General features: G+C 37.8%; 1 protein-coding gene across 7 annotated transcripts in view; it reads left to right on the forward strand.

Moving 5' to 3' along the window:
* FNDC3B (fibronectin type III domain containing 3B) overlaps positions 1-19,940 on the forward strand; it is a 361,400-nt gene that overhangs the window by 180,410 nt on the left and 161,050 nt on the right. For all 7 annotated transcript variants that reach the window (NM_001132462.2, XM_054550321.2, XM_009239511.4 and 4 more), the window contains 1 exon segment: positions 7,494-7,570. In NM_001132462.2, the coding sequence (NP_001125934.2) occupies positions 7,494-7,570 (77 nt within the window).

The following is a 19,940-nucleotide window of genomic DNA, read 5'->3' on the forward strand; positions in this document are numbered from 1 at the left end:
ATGCAGTTGCTGTTTCGTAGCTTGTTAGTAACTCCAGTTTTACTACCTTATCTTTCTTTGGTTATTTACATAATTTTTCAATTCTTTTTTTGTTAAGGTGAAATGTATAAAACATAAAATTAACTCATTAAATACACCTATTCACAATGTTATGCAACCACTACCTCTGTTTCCAAAACGTTTTTCATCACCCCAAAAAGCTGTACCCATTGAGCGGATGCTCCTCAGTCCTGCAAACCTTCCACCCACCCTCCTGCCTCAGCCTTTGGCAACCACCAATCTGAGTTCCGTTTCTGTAGATTTATTTATCCTGAATATTTCATATAAGTAGAATCACACAATATGGGTGATCTTTTGGGTCTGATCCTAATGCTTTCAAGGTTTATCAGCATTGTAGCTTGTATTAGTGCTTCATTCCTTTTTATTGTTGAGTAGTATTCTATGGTTTGTACACATTTTATCCATCCTTCTCCTGATGGACATTTAAGCTCTTTCTATCTTTTGAGTATTGTGAACATGAACACATGTACAGGCTGCTGTGAACATGCCTGTAGATGTGTTTGTTTATGTGTTTTCAATTCTCTTGGATATATTACTTTCAATGGCAAAAAACACAATTACTTTTGCACCAACCTAATACAACTAAAAGTGGAATTGGTGGGTCATAAGGTAATTTTACATTTAACTTTTTGAGGAAGTGCTACACTTTTCCACAGTTTCTGTTTTACTTCCTACCAGCAGTGTACAAGTTTCCAATTTCTCCACAACTTTGCCAATGCTTGTTGTTTTCTGTGTGTGTGTGTGTGTGTCTTCTAATAGCCATCCTAGTGTGTGTGAAGTGGTATCTCATCATGGTTTTGATTTGTATTTTCCTCATGACTAATGATGTTGAGCATCTTCTTATGTGTGTGCATGTGTTTGTGTGTTGGCTATTTACATATTATCTTTGGAGAAATGTCTGTTCAATTCCTTTAGCCATTTTTAATTAGGGTTGTTTGTCTTTTTGTTGAGTTGTGAGAGTTCTTCATATATTTTGGATACAAGTCCCTTATCAAATATGACTTGTAAATATTTTTCCCATTCTGTAGGATGTGTTTTCATTTTCCTAGTAATGTCTTTTGATGCACAAAAGTTTCTAATTTTGATGAAGTTCATTTTATCTATCTTTTGTTGCTTGTACTTTTGGTGTCTATAGATCTGTTGCCAAATGCAGTGTCATGAAGATTTACTTCTGTTTTCTTCTAAGAGTTTTATTTTTTTTAAGCTTCTATAAGTAGGTCTATGGTCCATTTTGAGTTGATTTTTGTATAAGATATGAGCTAGGGGTCCAAGTTCATTCTTTTTGCATATTTGGAGTCCCTGGAATTTTGATAGGATTACATTGACTCTAGATCACTTTGAGTATTATTGCTAGCTTAATAATAAATCTTCCATGGCTGGGTGTGGTGGCTCATGCCTGTAATCCCAGTACTTTGGAGGCTGAGGAGTATCACTTGAGCCCCAGGAGTTTGAGATCAGCCTGGGCAATATAGTGAGACTCTGACTCTATTAAAAAAAAAAATAGATCTTCTGTTTCATGCTACTATTTAGCAATGTTTTGTAGTTTCAGTATACAAACCATATTCACTCCATTGATTAAATTTATTCCTAGGTATTTTATTCTTTTGGATGCTGTTGTGATTGGAATTGTTTTCATAATTTTCTGATTGTTCATTCCTGGTGTGTAGAAACACAATTGGCTTTTTTGTGCAGATATTATACCTTGCAGCTTTACTGAATTAGTGTGCTAGCTCTAGTAATTTTTTTGTGGGATCTTTGAGATTTTCTATATGTTGGGATATGTCATATGTGAGTAGGTAAGTTTTACTTCTTCCAATTTGGATGCCTTTCTTTTTCTTGCCTAATTGTTCTGGCTAGAACTTCCAGTACAATGTTGAATCTCAGTGATGAAAGTGGGCATCCTTGTCTAGTTCCTGATGTTGGTGGAAAGTCTGGTTCTTATAGTCTTCTGTCTCATGAAGTCAGAGCTTATCAAAGCATGGTCCCTAGACAGCAGCATCCATACTACCTGGGACCTTGTTAGAAATACTCATTCTTGGGAGTTCCCTCTAAACTTTCTGATTCTGTCACTATGCGAAGTGGGGCCTAGCAATTTGTATTTTAAGAAACGCTCTAGGTGATGTGGATGCACACTGAAGTCGAAGAACCACTGCAGCAGAGTTCAAATTTCTTTAAAGTTAGCATCTGTGCTTTATTTTATTTGTATTCCTTTTAGTTCCCTTGTGGGATTAATCAGTGTTGAATAATTAAAAAAAAAAAAAAAAAAAGAATGTCAAGGCTAACCAAAGTGCCTACATTATCTCTTAGCTTATGTAAAAGTCTTGAGTCACCATGAATGATTACAGATTCATCATTAGACATTTATGAGATTCATCAGAAGACCTCACATTTTATATGCAGTCTTAGACCCATTGCGAACAGCTTAAATGTATTTAGACCATTTGTTCTGATAATTACTTTCACCATTATTATCTGTTTACCTACTAGCTGTGGCCTTATGGCTACTTCTACCAGCAAGAATTTCTGTTCCTCAGCTATTTAAAAAGACTGAAGGGTCACTTTTATAGGATATATTGGATTTTATCACATCATTATTTCATCTTTGCCTTATTTTCTCATTAGTTTTATCTTGCTATGTTGTGACGTCAACCTTTACATCCTTTTTGAGCAAGATGATATTTAAATCAATTAGGAAAAAATGTGATCTATTGCAACTAAGGGCTATTGTTGAAAAATAGCCGTTTAGACACACAAGTACCAGTTTATAGACAAGCACAATAATTCTATGAATTCATTACCAGTTTTGAATGAATACTCAGATGATAAAAATACCATTTAAAAGTGCCTGAAATTATAGTATAATTGATTATTTATAGCTGATCTTTTTCTAAGACTTGTTTAAATGATGATTTATACCCTGGATTCCCAGTTTCCACCACTTTCAGATTTCCAAACTTTATTTGTAATTCACCTAATCAGTCTAGTTCTGTCTGCTCCCAGAATGGATGAATGTTGTGAAGATAGCATCTGAGATGTGTGAGCTCTAGGTCAGCAGTTCCCAACCTTTTTGGCACCAGGGACCGGTTTCGTGGAAGACAATTTTTCCACGGATTGGGGGTGAGGGGGGCTGTTTCAGCATGAAACTGTTCCACCTCAGATCATCAGGCATTAGTTAGATTCTCATAAGGAGCACACAGCCTAGATCCCTTTCACGATAGGGTTCGCTGCTGATTAGGAATCTAATGCCGCTGCCGATCTGACAGGAGGCGGAGCTCAGGCAGTAGTGCTCACTTGCCCACTGTTCATCTCCTGCTGTGCAGCCCGTTTCCTAACCAGCCACAAACCAATAGTGGTCCGTGTCCTGGGGATTGGGCGCCCCTGCTCTTGGGGATCCCTGGTAGCAGGGAAGAAACAGAGGATGAGGCAGAATGATCTTGCAACCTTGGTGGAGGCTCAAGAGCTCTCCAAGAGCTTGTGTGGTCCTAAGAATACAGTGTTGCTGGTCTTTCCTTTTGTCTCTTTGATGTGTGAATACTGTCATAGAATCATTGCATTAATTACCATTGATTGAATAATAAAGCGGCTCTCCAACCCTTCTGGTTCAAGGTTTAAGTAAATGAAAAATCAATTCATTAACAATTGCTAGCAGACTTTTAGGAACTTTAGGAAGAGAAATTAGTGTTTTAATCAGGGAAAGATTACAATAATATTGGGCATTCTCAAAGACAGTTGAGCAGAGATAGTAAACTCACAGATTGGGAAATAAATGTTTAGGAAGACAATAACTTCTTTTCGTACCACTATAGTGAATGAGATTTTATTTTGCTAGCTTTTAAACTCCAAATTGCCTATAGGTGCAATGGTTTATTTCAGAAAGGAGAGGAACTTGGGGTTCTAAGGCAAGGTGGAGTTCTGGAAACTATTAGTGCATATTTTTAAATGTCCTTTGAAATAGTTTTGATGACAGTGACAAAAGGGGGAACAAGCATGTTAAAGTCATTTGACTACTCTTGAAATCAAGACTGTGAAGAAAACCTTTTCTAGCTGTAAATCACATACTTGTCCTACATTCTTTAAAGCATTTTACACAAATGACTTTAACAGTTTTAGGGGTCATGCCTGGGGTTAAGAGACTATTTGCATGGTATACGTTTTGGTGATTAAAAAGCAATACTTTATTGAGATGGTAGCACCTCTGTTCACACTCTGTACTGTGAAACATTTTATTTTTACCTAATGAGGAAGGGTTGTTCCCTAAGTCAATGTTGTACCAAGTGTATACTTGTTGATTTTATGTTGCATGGGTATGGACTATTAAAAAGTTTTACTACTTGTAATAGTAACAAAAAAAAATTTTTTAAAGCAACCAAAACTATCAATAAAATTATAAAAAGCATTGTAAAGAATAATGATAACTAGTAACATTTTGATGAGTGATTATTGTGCCATGCACTGCTCTAAGCGCTTTTGCACGTAATGAATTTAATCTTTAAACCTGACCATATGAAGTAAGAATTGTTATTCTCACTTATGACTATTAGGAAGTAAGGTTCAGAAAGGCTAAGTGAATTGTTCAAGGTCACGCAACCAGTGTGAATAGTGAGCTGGGGAATAAAACCAGGCAGATCACACTCTTAACATCTGCTCCATTGAGCTGTGTACATCAACCCTTGAATTTCACAGATACTGCTCAGGATGGGGCAGACATCATTGTTTATGATTTATTTTTAATGAATCGATTCAAATACAGATATTAAGTAAATACACAACTCTTTTGTTGGCTATGTCAAAAGTGCTGAAGCTGACAAGAAAAATGGATTTGGAAACCAAAGCCTTCAGCAATTGGTGGATGTATTCGTTTAAATTGTACTTAAGAATTAAATGGGGTCATGCAATGATCCATTTTTATGCCATTCTCTTCTTTTGCTTTAAATCATTGCCAGTGTGTTAGCATGTGAGAGACTGCTGTGTTTACTTTTTACAGTTACAGAGATGATCAGATAGTTTAGTGATTTGGTGTATTATCCATGAATTTGGATTGAACGCTTGGCATTTGGAATGTTAGATAAATATTACACAAATTTTCTTTCCTGCTCCTGTTTTTTTGCCTATTTCACAGACTTGTTCATATGCTCACCAGTGTCCCTGTCCCTTTCCCCCTACTGAGTCCTCTCCTGTGAAGTGGTCATAACACTGGTTGTACTGTGAAGTGAAAGATGCATTGTATGCACATTTAAATGCAGCACTGGATGGCAGGATCTGCCTTTTACCAAATAAAGTGTTGTATTTCTCTTGGTTTTTGTTCCAGTTGAGCAATTTTCATTGCCGACAGCACAACATACATTAGGATAAAGCAAATAAACAATGCAAGGCACTTGGAGCCAGGAAGTCGCATCTCAGACTAGAAACACATAGTTTTCTATTGACATTTGGGAGGTGGGCTGCTACACAGGCGAGCCACACACCAAATAGAAAACCAGTGGCCATGAGGTTCTTGCACCTCTAGGGAAACCATTTATTTAATTGTTAGATCTTTGAAAGGTGTCTGAAGTTGATTTTGATGTAACAACAGCTGGTTTCTTTGTAATTAAATATTAACTCAAAACTATGTCTTGGGTAACTGTTAACCTTGCTATTTGTTGTTTGCCTTAGACATGTAATTAACATTCATTGAATTTAATTTGTTGTTGTTCACATCTTTTATTAACTCATACACGATTACTTGTCTTCTGTTTTTAAAAACTTTTTTGGGAAGACAGGGTCTTGCTCTGTACGCAGGCTGGAGTGTGGTGGCTTGATCTTGACTCACTGCAGCCTCGACCTCCTGGGCTCAAGCCATCCTCCCACCTGAGCCTTCCATGTAGCTAGGACCACAGGCGCGCACCACCATGCCTAGCTAATTTTTTATTTTTTGTAGAGATGGGATCTCGCTATGTTGCCCAGGCTGGTCTCAAACTCCTGGGCTCAAGTGAGCCACAGTGCCGAGCCTTGTCTTCTGGTTTGTTGAAGCAGTAAGTCAGACAATATTTGCCACAATAATGTCTTGTCAATTGTTTGTGGCTGGCCATAAAAACTCCAGCATCACATTCATCTGAAGGACACTGCTAATGCAGGCCACTCATTTTGCTGTTGTCATCCACCTTATTGTATCTCAGGACATCCAGCTTAATATTTTTCTATTATGTTTATTCTTCTTGGGAGTGGTATGACTACTTCTATGAAGTCCCAACACAAGATGAAGAGCGGACTCCTTTTGAATGTGTAGTTAGACAGAGTATGTTCGTCTTTCAGTTGCTTGCCAGCAAAGATCAGTCTCTGTTGATCAGGAGAAATTCCTTCTTTATTCTCGATCTTGGCCTTTGGATTTTCTGTTGTGTCCAAGGGTTCAGCCTTGAGAGTGGTGCTTTTCCTGTAAGGAGTTTTATGAAAATCTGCCTTTTGGTTGAGGTTCCATCCCAGACAGTGGATCAGAAAACTGAATTTCCTATTTTGAAACAAATTTCTTGTTAATTTAATGCTTTACTTTGAAATAATCCAAATAAATTTGGCATACATATTTTTAGTAGTTCCTTATTTTAAAATATGATCTAGACCTGGCACAGTGGCTCACAGCTGTAATCCCAGAACTTTGGGAGGCCAAGGCGGGCGGGTCTTGAGGTCAGGAGTTCAAGACCAGCCTGGCCAACACAGTGAAACCCCGTCTCTACTAAAAATACAAAAATTAGCTGGGCGTGGTGGCAGGCACCTGTAATCCCAGCTACTCGGGGGGCTGAGGCAGGAGAATCACTTGAACCTGGGAGGCAGAGGTTGCAGTGAGCCGAGATCGTGCCATTGTACTCCAGCCTTGGTGGCAAGAGCGAAACTCCATCTCAAGAAAAAGAAAAAAGTATTTTTCCCCCTGCTTATTCAGTTGGTTTGGAATAATTTAAGGATTTCTTCTATTTCAAATTATGGCATATTACAGTAATTTATTAAAAACAATAATATAACTGAAAATCATAAATGCAAAGTCTATAGGAGCTTTCTAAACCAGAATATAAAATAATTTTATAATTGATTTGTTTAAATATTGATTAATTATGCATTCTTTTAAAGTCCAAATAAAAAGAAAGAAACTTTTTGCCCCACTCTGTTACACTACTACAAACTGAGCAATCTTGGTTTATGGAACTTGAGGTTTTGGGAATCATTAAATATTTATAAAGATACTTATAGTTTTGGGTTTTTTGTTTGTTTTCTTTGAGTTGTATAGCTGGAGAATTCCTTTTCATTCATCGTTTCAGGTTTAACTTTAAGGCAATATATACCAACTTTTGAAGAGAAAATTGTCAAAGTGATTAATTATCTTCAGTTTGGGTAGTACATTGAAAACAATAATTATTTTGAATAATGCATGTTTCTTCAGCTATTAACATCTGACTCCTCTCTTTTAGGACCTGCTGAAGTTCCCATGATGTCACCCAATGGATCCATTCCTCCCATTCATGTGCCTCCAGGTTATATCTCACAGGTAATCCATTTGATGGACTTCTTTACTCACTATGGACACTACCGTTGCTCCAACAGAATATATGTTGAGGCTTTAAAGCCATATTCCAGGAGTTAATTTAGGTACCGTAGTGCTAGGTTTGCCATCATTTTGTGGCACCACATGGCACTTCTTGTGTCTTGCCACTTGACATACCAGAGAACCAGAGAAAAGGAGACACAGAAGGCCTACTAGACTGTCCTCTGCCAAGTGGAGTTTTTATATTTGATTGTTTGGTTGTGATTTCTTTATGGAGTCTCCTGCTTTAGAAATTTCCTTCCACTTGTAATACAACTTTCTGGAAGAAAATTCGTAGATGTAGTTAGTTAACATGTTAAAGGAGACATAGCTCACATAAACAGGGCCTGCCTTCTATTACAGAGGGAAAAAAATGGAGTTCAGTTGCTCCACAATGTGGCACAACCTGGGCTTGGTGAGTTACTGAGTATGATGTGAGAACTCGGCTGTTTGCACTTAAATTTCTCTGAGCTTTGGTTTTCTAAGTAAAATTATGGTAATAGCAATCTCAGAGATCTGTTGGAAGGGTAAAAAAGCTTTAAAGGATGAAGTTATGTTCCTGTGCGTGAATAAGGTATAAAATGTTTTGCATGGCTGGAACATTGTGGACATCTGTATATACTTTAGTTTTTGTCCTAGCCTCAGCACAATATGCAAATCTTCTGTTTCTGCATAGCTACCTTTCCAAATACCTAACAAACTGTTTTTCTATCTTTCTGCCTTTTTTGTTCTTCCTACTTAGCATAAAAGGAAAAATATTTACCATTTTACTATCCAGAGATGATAATCACTCTGCTAACATTTTTTTGATTATATCCTTCCAGATGGATTTTTCTTTTCTCTATTCTTTCTCTGTCTCTCAGCCTCTGCTTTTAAAGTGGTTTAAAATATGTAATTTCCAGTTTTTAATGATTCTGCTAGGGCGAAAAATTGGCAGCTACATAGGAAAGTTGCTGAAGCGGAGGCAGGAATCAAAGATTTATCCTTCTCTGATATAAAAACTTACCCATTTTTTCAAGTGTAAGGCATATTGCAGCCACTATAATTTCATTTTTTTTCATCCTTTTTTTAATGTGAGTCAATTTGACTTTATTTATTTCTTACTTACTTACTTACATAGCCAGATTGCTGGCCAGTTTTCCTGCTGTTGCAAATAAATGACTTTTTTACACAAGTCTTTGTAAGTAAGAATCACTGGAGGGAGAAAGGGGTATAGAACAGGCTCTTCCAGCAGGGACACCAGATGATGGATCACATTCACATCAGCAGTCAGTTAACAGAAAAGAACAAGGAATGTAGAATTCCATTATGTCTCCTGCTCATTTATTTGGAGGAAGCATTTCATTCCGTTGAATAGAGTACAGTTCTCACCATTGTGACAGCAAAAATAACACCTCCTTTTATGCTAAAGGTCTATTTAAGAAATACCAGTTAAGAATTGAACATTCTAATGGAGAGAAGCTTCAGTGTGCTTTTTCTTACTAGTGTTATTGCTGTGATTATATTAAATGCAAAAATATTTATTGCATGTACTAGGAAAAGTGGAGAATTTTTGACCTGGATATAGTTCAGATTCTGGAAAACTTGTGTAGAAAATCCAAATAGAGTACAAGTAGAGCTGTGCACTCGCTTGTATGAAACTGATGATGGAAGCATGTTGACGCTCTTTCCCGGCTGACAGGTGTGGCAGAATATGCTAGACAATATTGAAAGAATAGTTAAAATGGAATGATTTGAATTGAAAAAGGGAAAGAAGCAGTCTGTAAGGCATATGAATGACTAACTTCATTTCAGTTGGGCTGCTTGACCAGAAGATGGGTGCAAAGTTAAATGACCTTCCGTGATAGTATTATATCTTTTATGACATGTTACAGTAGAGTATCTGAAAAAGATTGTTAATATGAAGAAAATAGAATTGAGAAGCCAACAGGATGTGTACACAACATCTTCTTTAACGCTGGCAGTACACACACTTCAATGAAATGAGGAAGGTGGAACCAAATATAAAATGTCTTAGTTGTCTTGTTATCACCAAGAGACAGGAGCAAAATACATTGTTGTCATGCAGTTGTAGAAAGAAAGAAACACACACACACACACATGCACACACACACACAATCTCCTGCAGGCTGGACATATGTGAGAAATGCTCAGTACTAATCTGTCCCTCTGCTAGTTAGTTCTGTACAGTTATCCCCACAGTCCTCTTCCTAAAGTAGACATTACTTTCTTGTTCAGGTCTAGAGTTGGTTGCCATCACATGTAGTTAAAGTTCTGTAGCATGGTGTATAATATCCATAACACTCAACCCTGCTTACCTCTCAAGAGGCACCTTTACCTGTCACCCCACAGTCTATGTGTTAAACCTCTGTTCCCTAGATACCTTGGGCCTCTTTCCAAATACACACTTTCATGTCCATTATTTCCCCCTGTCTGGAATACTCTAGAGCCTTTCATTGACAATTCAGTTGTTCTTTTTGGTGCCTCTCCTCAGTGTGACCCTTTAAGAACCTTCATCACAGAAATAGTTGTTCTGTTTTTTCAGCATCTGTGATTCTTTCCCTCCCTGTCATAGAATACAATGTATTTATAGTCAGTGTATTTATAGTCATCTCCAAGAACTCATATTGCCTCATGGGGATTGTATCTCAGCATCTAGAATACTGCGTGACACAAAGTAGGTACTTGCTAAATGTTTCTAAATATAAATGATTGTCCCAGCTTAAGTAAGTGCAGGAGAGATTCATATATATTCTTCAATGATTTGCATGTTTAAAGAGAATAATATAATGCTCAATAGATGGAAAATAACAATGAGACTGATCTATACCTGCAAAGAATGAAATGTTCTGAATGTGTATTTAAAAGAGAGAGGAATGCCAAGACAGTTCACTGGAGAAAAGAATAATCTTTTCAATAAATGGTGCTGGAAAAGCTGGATATCCACATGCAAAAAGAGTGAAGTTGAACTACTACCTCACATCATATGCAAAAATTAACTCAAAATGGACTATAAACATAAATCTAGGAACTAAAACTATAAAACTTGAGATACAAAATTTTATAACCTGGGATTAGGTAATGGATTTGTATATGTAACACCGAAAGCATGAGCAACAAGAGAAAAAAATAGATAAATTTGACTTTATACAAATCAAAAATTTTTGTGCCTCAAAGGACACTATTAAAAAGTAGAAAGAGGCCTGGGACCGTGGCTCACTACTGTAATCCCAGCACTTTGGGAGGCCGAGGCAGGTGAATCATTTGAGGTCTGAAGTTCGAGACCAGCCTGGCCAACATGATGAAACCTTGTCTTTACTAAAAATACAAAAAAAAAAAAAAAAAAAAAAATTAGCCAAGTGTGGTGGCACATGCCTGTAGTCCCAGCTACTCAGGAGGCTGAGGCAGGGGAATCACTTGAACCCAGGAGGCGGAGGTTGCAGTGAACTGAGATCGCGCCACTGCACTCCAAGCCTGGGTGACAGAGCGAGACTCCGTCTCAAAAAAAACAAAAAGAACAACAACAAAAATTGAAAGAAAATTCACAAAATCGGAGAAAATATGTACAAACAATATGTTTCAGAAAGGACTTGAATCTAGAACATATAAAAAACTTATAACTCAAGAATAAAAAAAAAATTTAAAAATGGGCAAAGGACCTGAGTAGACGTTTCTCCAAAGAAGATACACAAATGGCCAGTTAGAACATGAAAAGATGCTCAATATCATTAGCCATCAGAGAAATGCAAATCAAAACCACACCACAATACCTTAATATGCTAGGATTTCTATAGTCAAAAAGACGGTAACAAGTATTGGCAAGGTTGTAGGAAAAATGGAATACACTGTATGTGTTAATGTAAAATAGTACATCTGCTTTGGAAAACAATCTGGCAGTTCTTCAGATGGTTGAATAGGGAGTTGCGTATGACCCAACAATCACACCCCTAGGTATATACCTGAGAAATGAAAACATATGACCACACAAACACTTGTACAGGAATGTTCATAGGAGCATTATTCATAATAGCCCCAAAGTGGAAACAACCCAAATGCCCATCAACTTATATATAGGTAAATGTAATATAATATCTTCACGCAATGGACTATTATTCAGTGATAATGAGGAATAAAGAACTGATACATGCTAAACTATGGATAAACCTTGAAAACAGTATGCTAAGTGAAAGAAGCCAAACATAAAAGCCACATATTGTATCATTCCGCTTATATAAAATGTCTACAATAGGCAAATTCATAGAGACTGAAATAAATCAGTGGTTGCCAGGAGTTGGGGGGGAAGGAGTAATGGGGTATGCTGTTTCTTTGAGGAGATGAAAATGTTCTGGAAGTAGATAGTGGTAGTGGTTACTTAACTGTGACACTAAAACCTACTAAATTGGACACTGTAACAGGATGAATTTTATGTTATATAAACTAAATCTCAATAAAGCTAGTACAAAAGAAGCGGCAAGGGGAAGACAGTGACACGTCCCAGTTATGAATCGGGAAACAATGGGGCAGCTGGGAAAATGGCCCCACTTTGAGTTATTGGTGGTGGTGGTGGTGATGGTGATGGTAACTACTATGAATGTTTGCACTGTGCTAAATAGTTTATTTTTATGTCTAGTTTTCACTGTCCCGTCTTTACATATGAGGATGCTGAGGCCCAGGTTGGAACCAGGATTGCAGCCCATGCATTTCTGATTACACTGACCTCTTTCCCATTATGATACAATCTCACAGTCCGTGGCAGAGCCTTGTCCTGATGGTTTTATTGCTTTCTGGCAATGTGAGTGTGGGTGTGTGTTGTGCCTACTTATGCATCTCCATTTCTAAAACACCAGCTACTTGTGCATGGTATGGTCTTTATTTACCCCCCCTTTTTTTTTTTTTTTTGAGACAGAGTCTTGCTCTGTCACCCAGGCTGGAGTGCAGTGGCATGATCTTGGCTCACTGCAACCTCCGCCTTCCGGGTTCAAGCAATTCTCGTGCCTCAGCCTCCCGAGGAGATGGGATTACAGGTGCGCATCACCACATCTGGCTAATTCTTATATTTTTAGTGGAGATGGGGTTTCACAATATTGGCCAGGCTGGTCTCGAACTCCTGACTTCAAGTGATTCACCTGCCTCAGCCTCCCAAAGTGCTGGGATTACAGGTGTGAGCCACCGCACCCTGCCGGTATGGTCTTTAATTGTAAGAAAATTGAAGAGGAAGGCAAGTAAATCAAGATTTTACAGTAGTAACTCTAATCTGATTGAATAGAGAAGTTCTTGATTATAGCAGATTTGTTGTATGATTAAATAGCTGAAAGTCCTTTAAAGATAAATTAATAAAATTGGTCAAATCTGACAAAATACAAATGTCAGTAATAAGCAGATAATAAACTCCTGAAGTTTAACAGACAGCTGTGGAGGTGCAATCAACAGCACGAGCTTTGTTTTCTTAGATTGAGAAGGGCTGAATTGGTGGACCTTACAGATAACTGTGGACTTAGGGTGCAAAAACAGTGGAATCCTGTCATTTCAGCTCAGTGGTTTCTCTGATATAGTAGGTTGGGGGATGTGGTGTGTTTCGTGCCTTATTTTTTAGTGGGATGAGAGGTAGAGGGATTCTTTTCAACTTGAGAGAAAATATAGACCTTTTTTTAAACTACGAGAAAGTGGATTTAGGTAAGCGGGAATTTAATCTTATCACAGTCATCATCTCCATTATGTAAAAGCATTTGTGAGTGTGATTAGAGTTGAAACTGAAGGAGAACATGGACATTACTTAGGCCTTTCTTCAGATTCCACCTTGGCTACTTTCTATGTAACTTTGATAAATTATTTCACCACATATGTGAACACCCACTTGATGTGGTAGAGATAAGAATTAAGAGAAATGTTATGTGAGGTGTGGCACTCAGTAAGTAGTAGCTATTACAATGAAAAAGACTGTTACAGCAGTTCCAATGGAAGTTTGGCAGAGCTTGCCCTCCTAAATACATATTGAAATCACATGGTGTGAAGCAAAATTTTCCTTTCATTGTATACTGGCCATGGCTCTCTGTTTTTTAACCTCACCATTAACTTTCTGAATAATTTATATGTAAAAATTTCTTAAGCAGATGCTTTGAGTTTTATTTTCCATGCTTCCATAGTAATTTATGATACATTTGTTCAAATGTTATAGGGAAAACTTCATATTGACCCAAAGATTTAAAAAGCATATGAAGAGAAAAAGTGAAACCTCCAAGTTAATGTTCTATCATTTGGGAAACCACTCTTCTTTTTCCAGATTAACTGTTGTAATCCCAAAACATAGGAGTCAAAATAAATATTTTTGTTGTGAGAGCAGAAACAACAAAAATACCACACTGGATTGTTTTGGGGATTAATTAATGGGTCAGTACCTGTTGAAATTATATATATTTCATTTCCCTTAGCCAGGGAAAGACAAGAAATGTATTGAAAAATAGATTTAAATTTTGGTTTGGTTGGTCATTTGCCAATGATGACTGTTTGGAGAGTTGGCCAGAAAGCAGACGCCTCTGTGGAGAAACAATGGGGCCTATTAGGTGGAAGCCGTGCAATGCTTTTCCCCCATTTCGCTCAGCCAAGCCAGCTGAGCTATAGACATTAGCCTCAACTGCTTCCCTTTGGTAATTACAGCTGGGGATTAAACCACCGCTTTGTTTCACCTTCAACGTTGTGAAAATGATAACAGAAAGGCACATGGGGGATTGCCCTGTGCCCCGAGAAACTGAGATTCAGACCCATTTGGTGGCCAATAAGGAGAACTGGATTCTCTTTCAACACTTTTGGTCCTTCAGAGGAACTGATTTTTCTATAGGGAGTTAGGGAATTGTTGCATAGTGTGCAGTGTGTGCATGGGGGTTGGTATTGTGTTCCATGGAAAACAGCATAGTACTTAGATATTTCGTTTCAATTATCAATGGATTTGAAGCAATGTTATTTTTTATCTTGTGGCTTATTTTGTCTAAGGAGCAATTACAGACAGGGTTGGTGATGCTAAATTAATGAAATGTACCAAGGACATCCCCTCCCCTCAAAGTATTGTGCAGTTTCCTCTTTCTGAGACTTCTCCCTGTTCTGCATTTTCTCTTTGATTTCTTTCCTTTGTTTCTGTTATCCCGGCATCGTGACATAATAGAACGCGGGATTAGTGGGAGGAAACGAGGGCCCAAGCGAGAGCTCTACATCCAACTCTCTGCGTGATTTTAGGAATATTAAGTGATTTATTTGGGTGTATCACTTGTTTACTTGACATTGTCTTCCTTTTAGCATTTAAGTCCACAAAGGCAGGGACTTTGTGTGTCCTGTTCAGTCCTGTTCATCACTGGATCTCTGCTTCCTTGAAAGGTACCCAGCACATAATAGGCATTTATCAAAATTTGGCTATCTGGCTGGAGTCACTTTTATCTCGTGGAGGGAAGCGGAGAGAGGATAGTGTTTCAGGATCTCTGGGGTTCTTTTCTAATCTAAAATTAGATGATTCTCCTCTGTTCATATTATTCCTTAACAGGGTATCAAATGAGACTATAAGTAAGTTTCCAAAAGCAGTCATTACCAAAGCAGTGTGGCACACTCATTGATATTTAGCATTTTATTGACTAGAATGGTAGTTTTCACCTCTATACAAAAATGATAGTTGATTTTCATAGTAGGATTTATACAGAAATGATAGTTGATTTTTATAGTAGGATTGACACAGTATCACATCCAGAAATGACTTCAGAATCATTAGTGTTAAATTTGCCCTTTACATTACATTTTATTTAATTGCACAATTATTATAATCTATCTTTCTAAATTAGTAAGTCATATTTGTCATATGTAATAACTTTTTTAAGAAAAATACCTTTTTCTGACCTGTTGGGTAGCAAAACTTTACCAAGGTTAGGTGAATTTTACATTTCTACACATTCTTTGAAACCCATTAGGTTCACAAAATTAGAATTATATAATATGGTTATTTTAATCTGTGATAGGTGTTACCTGAATATCTTCAGAATGGGTTGTTAATTCTTTATTGTACTAAGGAACCCATTGACAGACTGGGGAAGCCTTTTTTAAAGTAAAATACAAAATTCATAGGTAAAAAGGAGACCAGTTTTTTCAAAACTGGTCAAATTTTTTTTAAAAGGTGATACAGTAATTTTTGTGCTGGTTTATTTGCACATTAATAACATCTAGCATCAGATCTAGTAGCTACAATTTTGAAGTTGTGATTATTATAAAGATTAATATTTCTATAACACTGTAATGTGACATGGAAATGTCACATTTTGTTAGTAACCAAGTCAAAGGTACTGCTAATACTACTATGATTTGCTGCCTACATTTATAAATCAGGGAAATACAAAATTTCAGTTGGATGTTAGTGAATAATAAAGATGTAATTTCTAACTGAGATCATGGTCCCCTGAATTCTGTTCATCTTATTTTGGGGGGATTAGGGTCTGTGTACCTGGTTAAAGCTCTTGCCCCTTTTGGTAAGTAATAGTATGTTTGAAACTTAGAACCATAGCTCTGTCACTGGGAAGGGTCTAGACTGATTTCTTGATACCTCATGTCTAATCTCATAATCTGAGTGGGATAGTACAGTAGTAGAAAGAGCAGGGGTCAGAGTATTCCAAACATGGGCTCTACCCTGTACAGCTACAAGTTGAGTAACCATGAAAAATATTCTAACTTCAGACTTTGCCTTCATTTCTGGAAAGTATAGCTGTATCCTTCCCTGGAGAGATTGTCTGGGCTGTCTCATAGGTGTGAAAGTCTTGAATGGTAACATGTTCTGTTTAAATGTAAAGAATTATTTTATGTTGATGAATATGCCAGTTGCCTGTTGGGTTAAGTCTGGAAGACCCTGTTCTGTGTATTGGCATCACTAGAATAATCTGCCCGTGTTTCCATGGACCTGAGTATGCCTGAGAAGCTGGACTGAAAAGATGTGACTGGCCATGTCTTCTGGGATGGGTAATGGACAGGTACTGCAGATGCCCACTGTTGATAGCTTTATTCACATCTCAGAAGCAGCTCAACTGGGCAGAAATAAAGCCATCCAGTGTCTACTTACTGTTTGTCACCTAACAGAAAGCCTGTCCCCTAAAATAGCATTTCTGTTTAATCTGAAATAATTATTTGATCCATTTTAGTATCGATTGAAACTCTTTGGATGGAACTTTTTTCACCTGTCCAGTGTTCTTATGTGCCACACATTTGTTTGCAGGATTAGATTTGATTTTTGATTTTTGAATTTGATTCTTTTTGGTATTTAGGTCAGTAATAGACAATAAAGTGTGAAAGAAGTAGAATGGCATTTCCAGTGAGAGTATCTGGGTATGAATCTTGTCACCCGTTTAGCCCACCTTAGGTTAATTTATTTAATCATAGCTGAAGATTCCTCAGCTAGAATTTAGGACTGTGATGCTGCTTATGTTAGATCTTCTGAGTTTTATGCAAGTCAAGGTCTGTGCCAAGTGTTTTATAAACTATTAAGTGATATACAAATTGTAGGAGTTGCTGTTGTCACTTCGATTCTTATATATTAAGTTAATCAATTTGCTGTTTTGCTTTCAGCATCAGTCCCCAGTGCTGTTTTTTTGGGCCCCTGCTTTGAGATGAGGCCTCCTGGTTCTCTGCAGTATCTGGAGAAGCTTAGCCCTCTAACCAGGGAGGGGTTCCTCTTTGCCCATGGGATTCTCTATCTGGGGACAGCTCTGGGCTATAGTAAAGTGGAGCTGTAGCTAGCTAACTGAGGGCCCATCCTGGGGTCTCCAGTTCATAAGATGTGTCTCTTGACCTTGCTGGACTTCCTTCTTAATTTGGAAAGTCTTTATTACATAATTCACTGAAGTAGTTGGATCAGAGAGGTACCACAGAGATCTGTATTTGTTTCCATTCTCCTGTCCAACCCTCAGGGGTTACTGTCATTGGACAGTAGCACCTGGAAAGAGCTAGGTGTTCTGGTAAAGTACTCACAGTTGATTTCATTTATATATGCCTTAGCTGTGCTCCTTTGCCAGATTTAAGACTTAAATAAGTGTGAATAGAAGCTTGGCTTTATTTCTGAGTGTATAAAAGTGTTGGCATGTACAAAGCCGTGGAAGGATTGGCATTTTTGAGAGCGTCTTCTTATACTGATCACCTCTGAAATAAAGCCTGTCGGTAAGATTCATACCCAGAAATGCTGAAGACAAGCACCAGTACCTTCAGTACCTTCAGCTGTGATTCCCCTGAACAGCAACACTTGATTTGTTAACTGGAGCTAACCCTTCTCCTCTCAGTCTGTACCTTACCTATTGCCTGCATTTGGTGTGTGGGTTAAAAATTAAGCACCAGCTGGGCAGTGTGTGCCTTACAGGCCAGAGGATTGCTTGAGCCCAGGAGTATTGGGCTGTATTACACTATGCTGACAGGGTGGCCACACTAAGTTTGGCATTAATGTGGTGACCTCCTGAGAGCTGGGGACCACCAGGTTGCCTAAGGAGGGGTGAATTGGCCCACATCAGAAATGGGGCAGGTCAGAGCTCCCATGCTGATCAGTACTGGGAACATGCCTATGAATAACCACCACACTCCAGCCTGGGCAACACAGTGAGACCCTATCTCTTAAAAAAAAAAAAAAAAGCACCAATGGGATGAGAAATTTCAGATTTCTAGACATAAATGAGAGTGCTCATAAAAACTCTGGGAACTTTTTGTTCGTGAATTAACTGACTAGCTAAAACCTTCATTTTGATCACCTATAAAACAGACAAAATTAGATGTTTAGACTTAATCACTGGCAAAAACTGTTTGAGACAGACAATTGTAATTTTCAAGGAACTTTTTCTTTTTCCTGATTCAGAAGAGGATATCTGTTATCAAGCTGTAAGTACTCTGCAGGATAATCTTTTTTGTTATTATTTAAAGGGCTTTTAGAAACATCACCAGTCACTTATTTTTCCTTTTGAAGACAACAGTAATCATGTTCTGTGGCAAAAGGAGCTGGTCCTAAACTTAGAATGATAATGAAAGTTTGCAAATATCAAATATTATTTCATCACTGTTAGCCATTTACAGATGTGAAGAGAAATGAGCTTGAAAAGTAGTTTGATGTTTTCAACCACACTTTTAATCTTTAGATTTGAAAACAGAAAAGGAAGTCTGGAGATTAGGGTAATATATTCAATTCTTCCACCATTTTTAAATTTTTAATTCTTATTTTTTGGGACAGGATCTTGCTCTGTCACCCAGGTGGAGTGCAGTAGCATGACCTCCTTTGCTCAAGTGATCCTCCCACATCATCCTCCCAGGTAGCTGGGATGACAGGCCTGTGCCAGCACGCCCAGCAAATTTTTGTATTTTTTATAGAGATAAGGTTTTGCCACGTTGCCCAGGCTGGTCTTGAACTACTGGGTTCAAGCAGTCGCCCGCCTTGGCCTCCTGAAGTACAGGGATTACAGTCATGAAGCACCATAGCCAGCCCTCTCCTAACATTTTTAAGTCAAGTAGCTTAATCTATAAAATAAAATGTTTGACCACTTAGTAATATAAAACTCTTTTGTTGCTCCTGGAACATTCCTTTATCCTAATTTTTCTTTCTTCTTATGGTACTTGGGTGATGGTGGTGAGAGTTGGCAGCACGAGGGGGACTGGCTAGGGCAGGTACAGACCTTATGTTTCAAATCTCTACCCTACCTGAAGAACAAGCTTGCCTTTCCTTTTTTATATTATCTACCATATTAGAAAATGCGGAGGGAAGAGTTAGTGCAAATTGGGAAAGTGAGTACCGATGCGTTTGCACTCCTGATTGGTGAGTAAAATAAAACTGCTCAGCCTCCTATAGGATTAAAGTAGAACTTAACATTGGAGATGTTTGATCTTTCTGTATAAATGTTTGTGATAAAATCACACTTATTTAAAATAAGAAGATCAGGAATGATAGATATAAAATTAACTGGATTCAGATTTTGAGATTTTAGAATAGGATGTCAGCTATTTACCAGAGTTATGGAGAAAAGTTTTAATAATGAAGTGCTAATATTCTTGGCAGATACCAAATCTAAGCAGATATACTTAACTTTTTTTTTTTTGGCTTGCTTTCTTATTCATTTACTCATTTAACCAACATTTACTGAAAGCCTTCTGTGTGCCCAGTTGCTTCTGAGGGACTTGCAGCTGGGTGGGAGAGACAGATGTGTAGTCTAAGCTACAGGATAGAGGTGCTGAGTGGAGAGGGGAGAGGTGAGCACCAGCCTGGTTGGGAGAATCCTGGATTCTGCCTACCCATCCCCTGAGTCCATGCGGCTTGTTTATATTGACCAGCCTTGTTCTTCTCTTTGTT

This window comes from Pongo abelii, chromosome 2 (assembly GCF_028885655.2).
Source record: "Pongo abelii isolate AG06213 chromosome 2, NHGRI_mPonAbe1-v2.0_pri, whole genome shotgun sequence".
Taxonomy (NCBI): Eukaryota; Metazoa; Chordata; class Mammalia; order Primates; family Hominidae; genus Pongo; species Pongo abelii.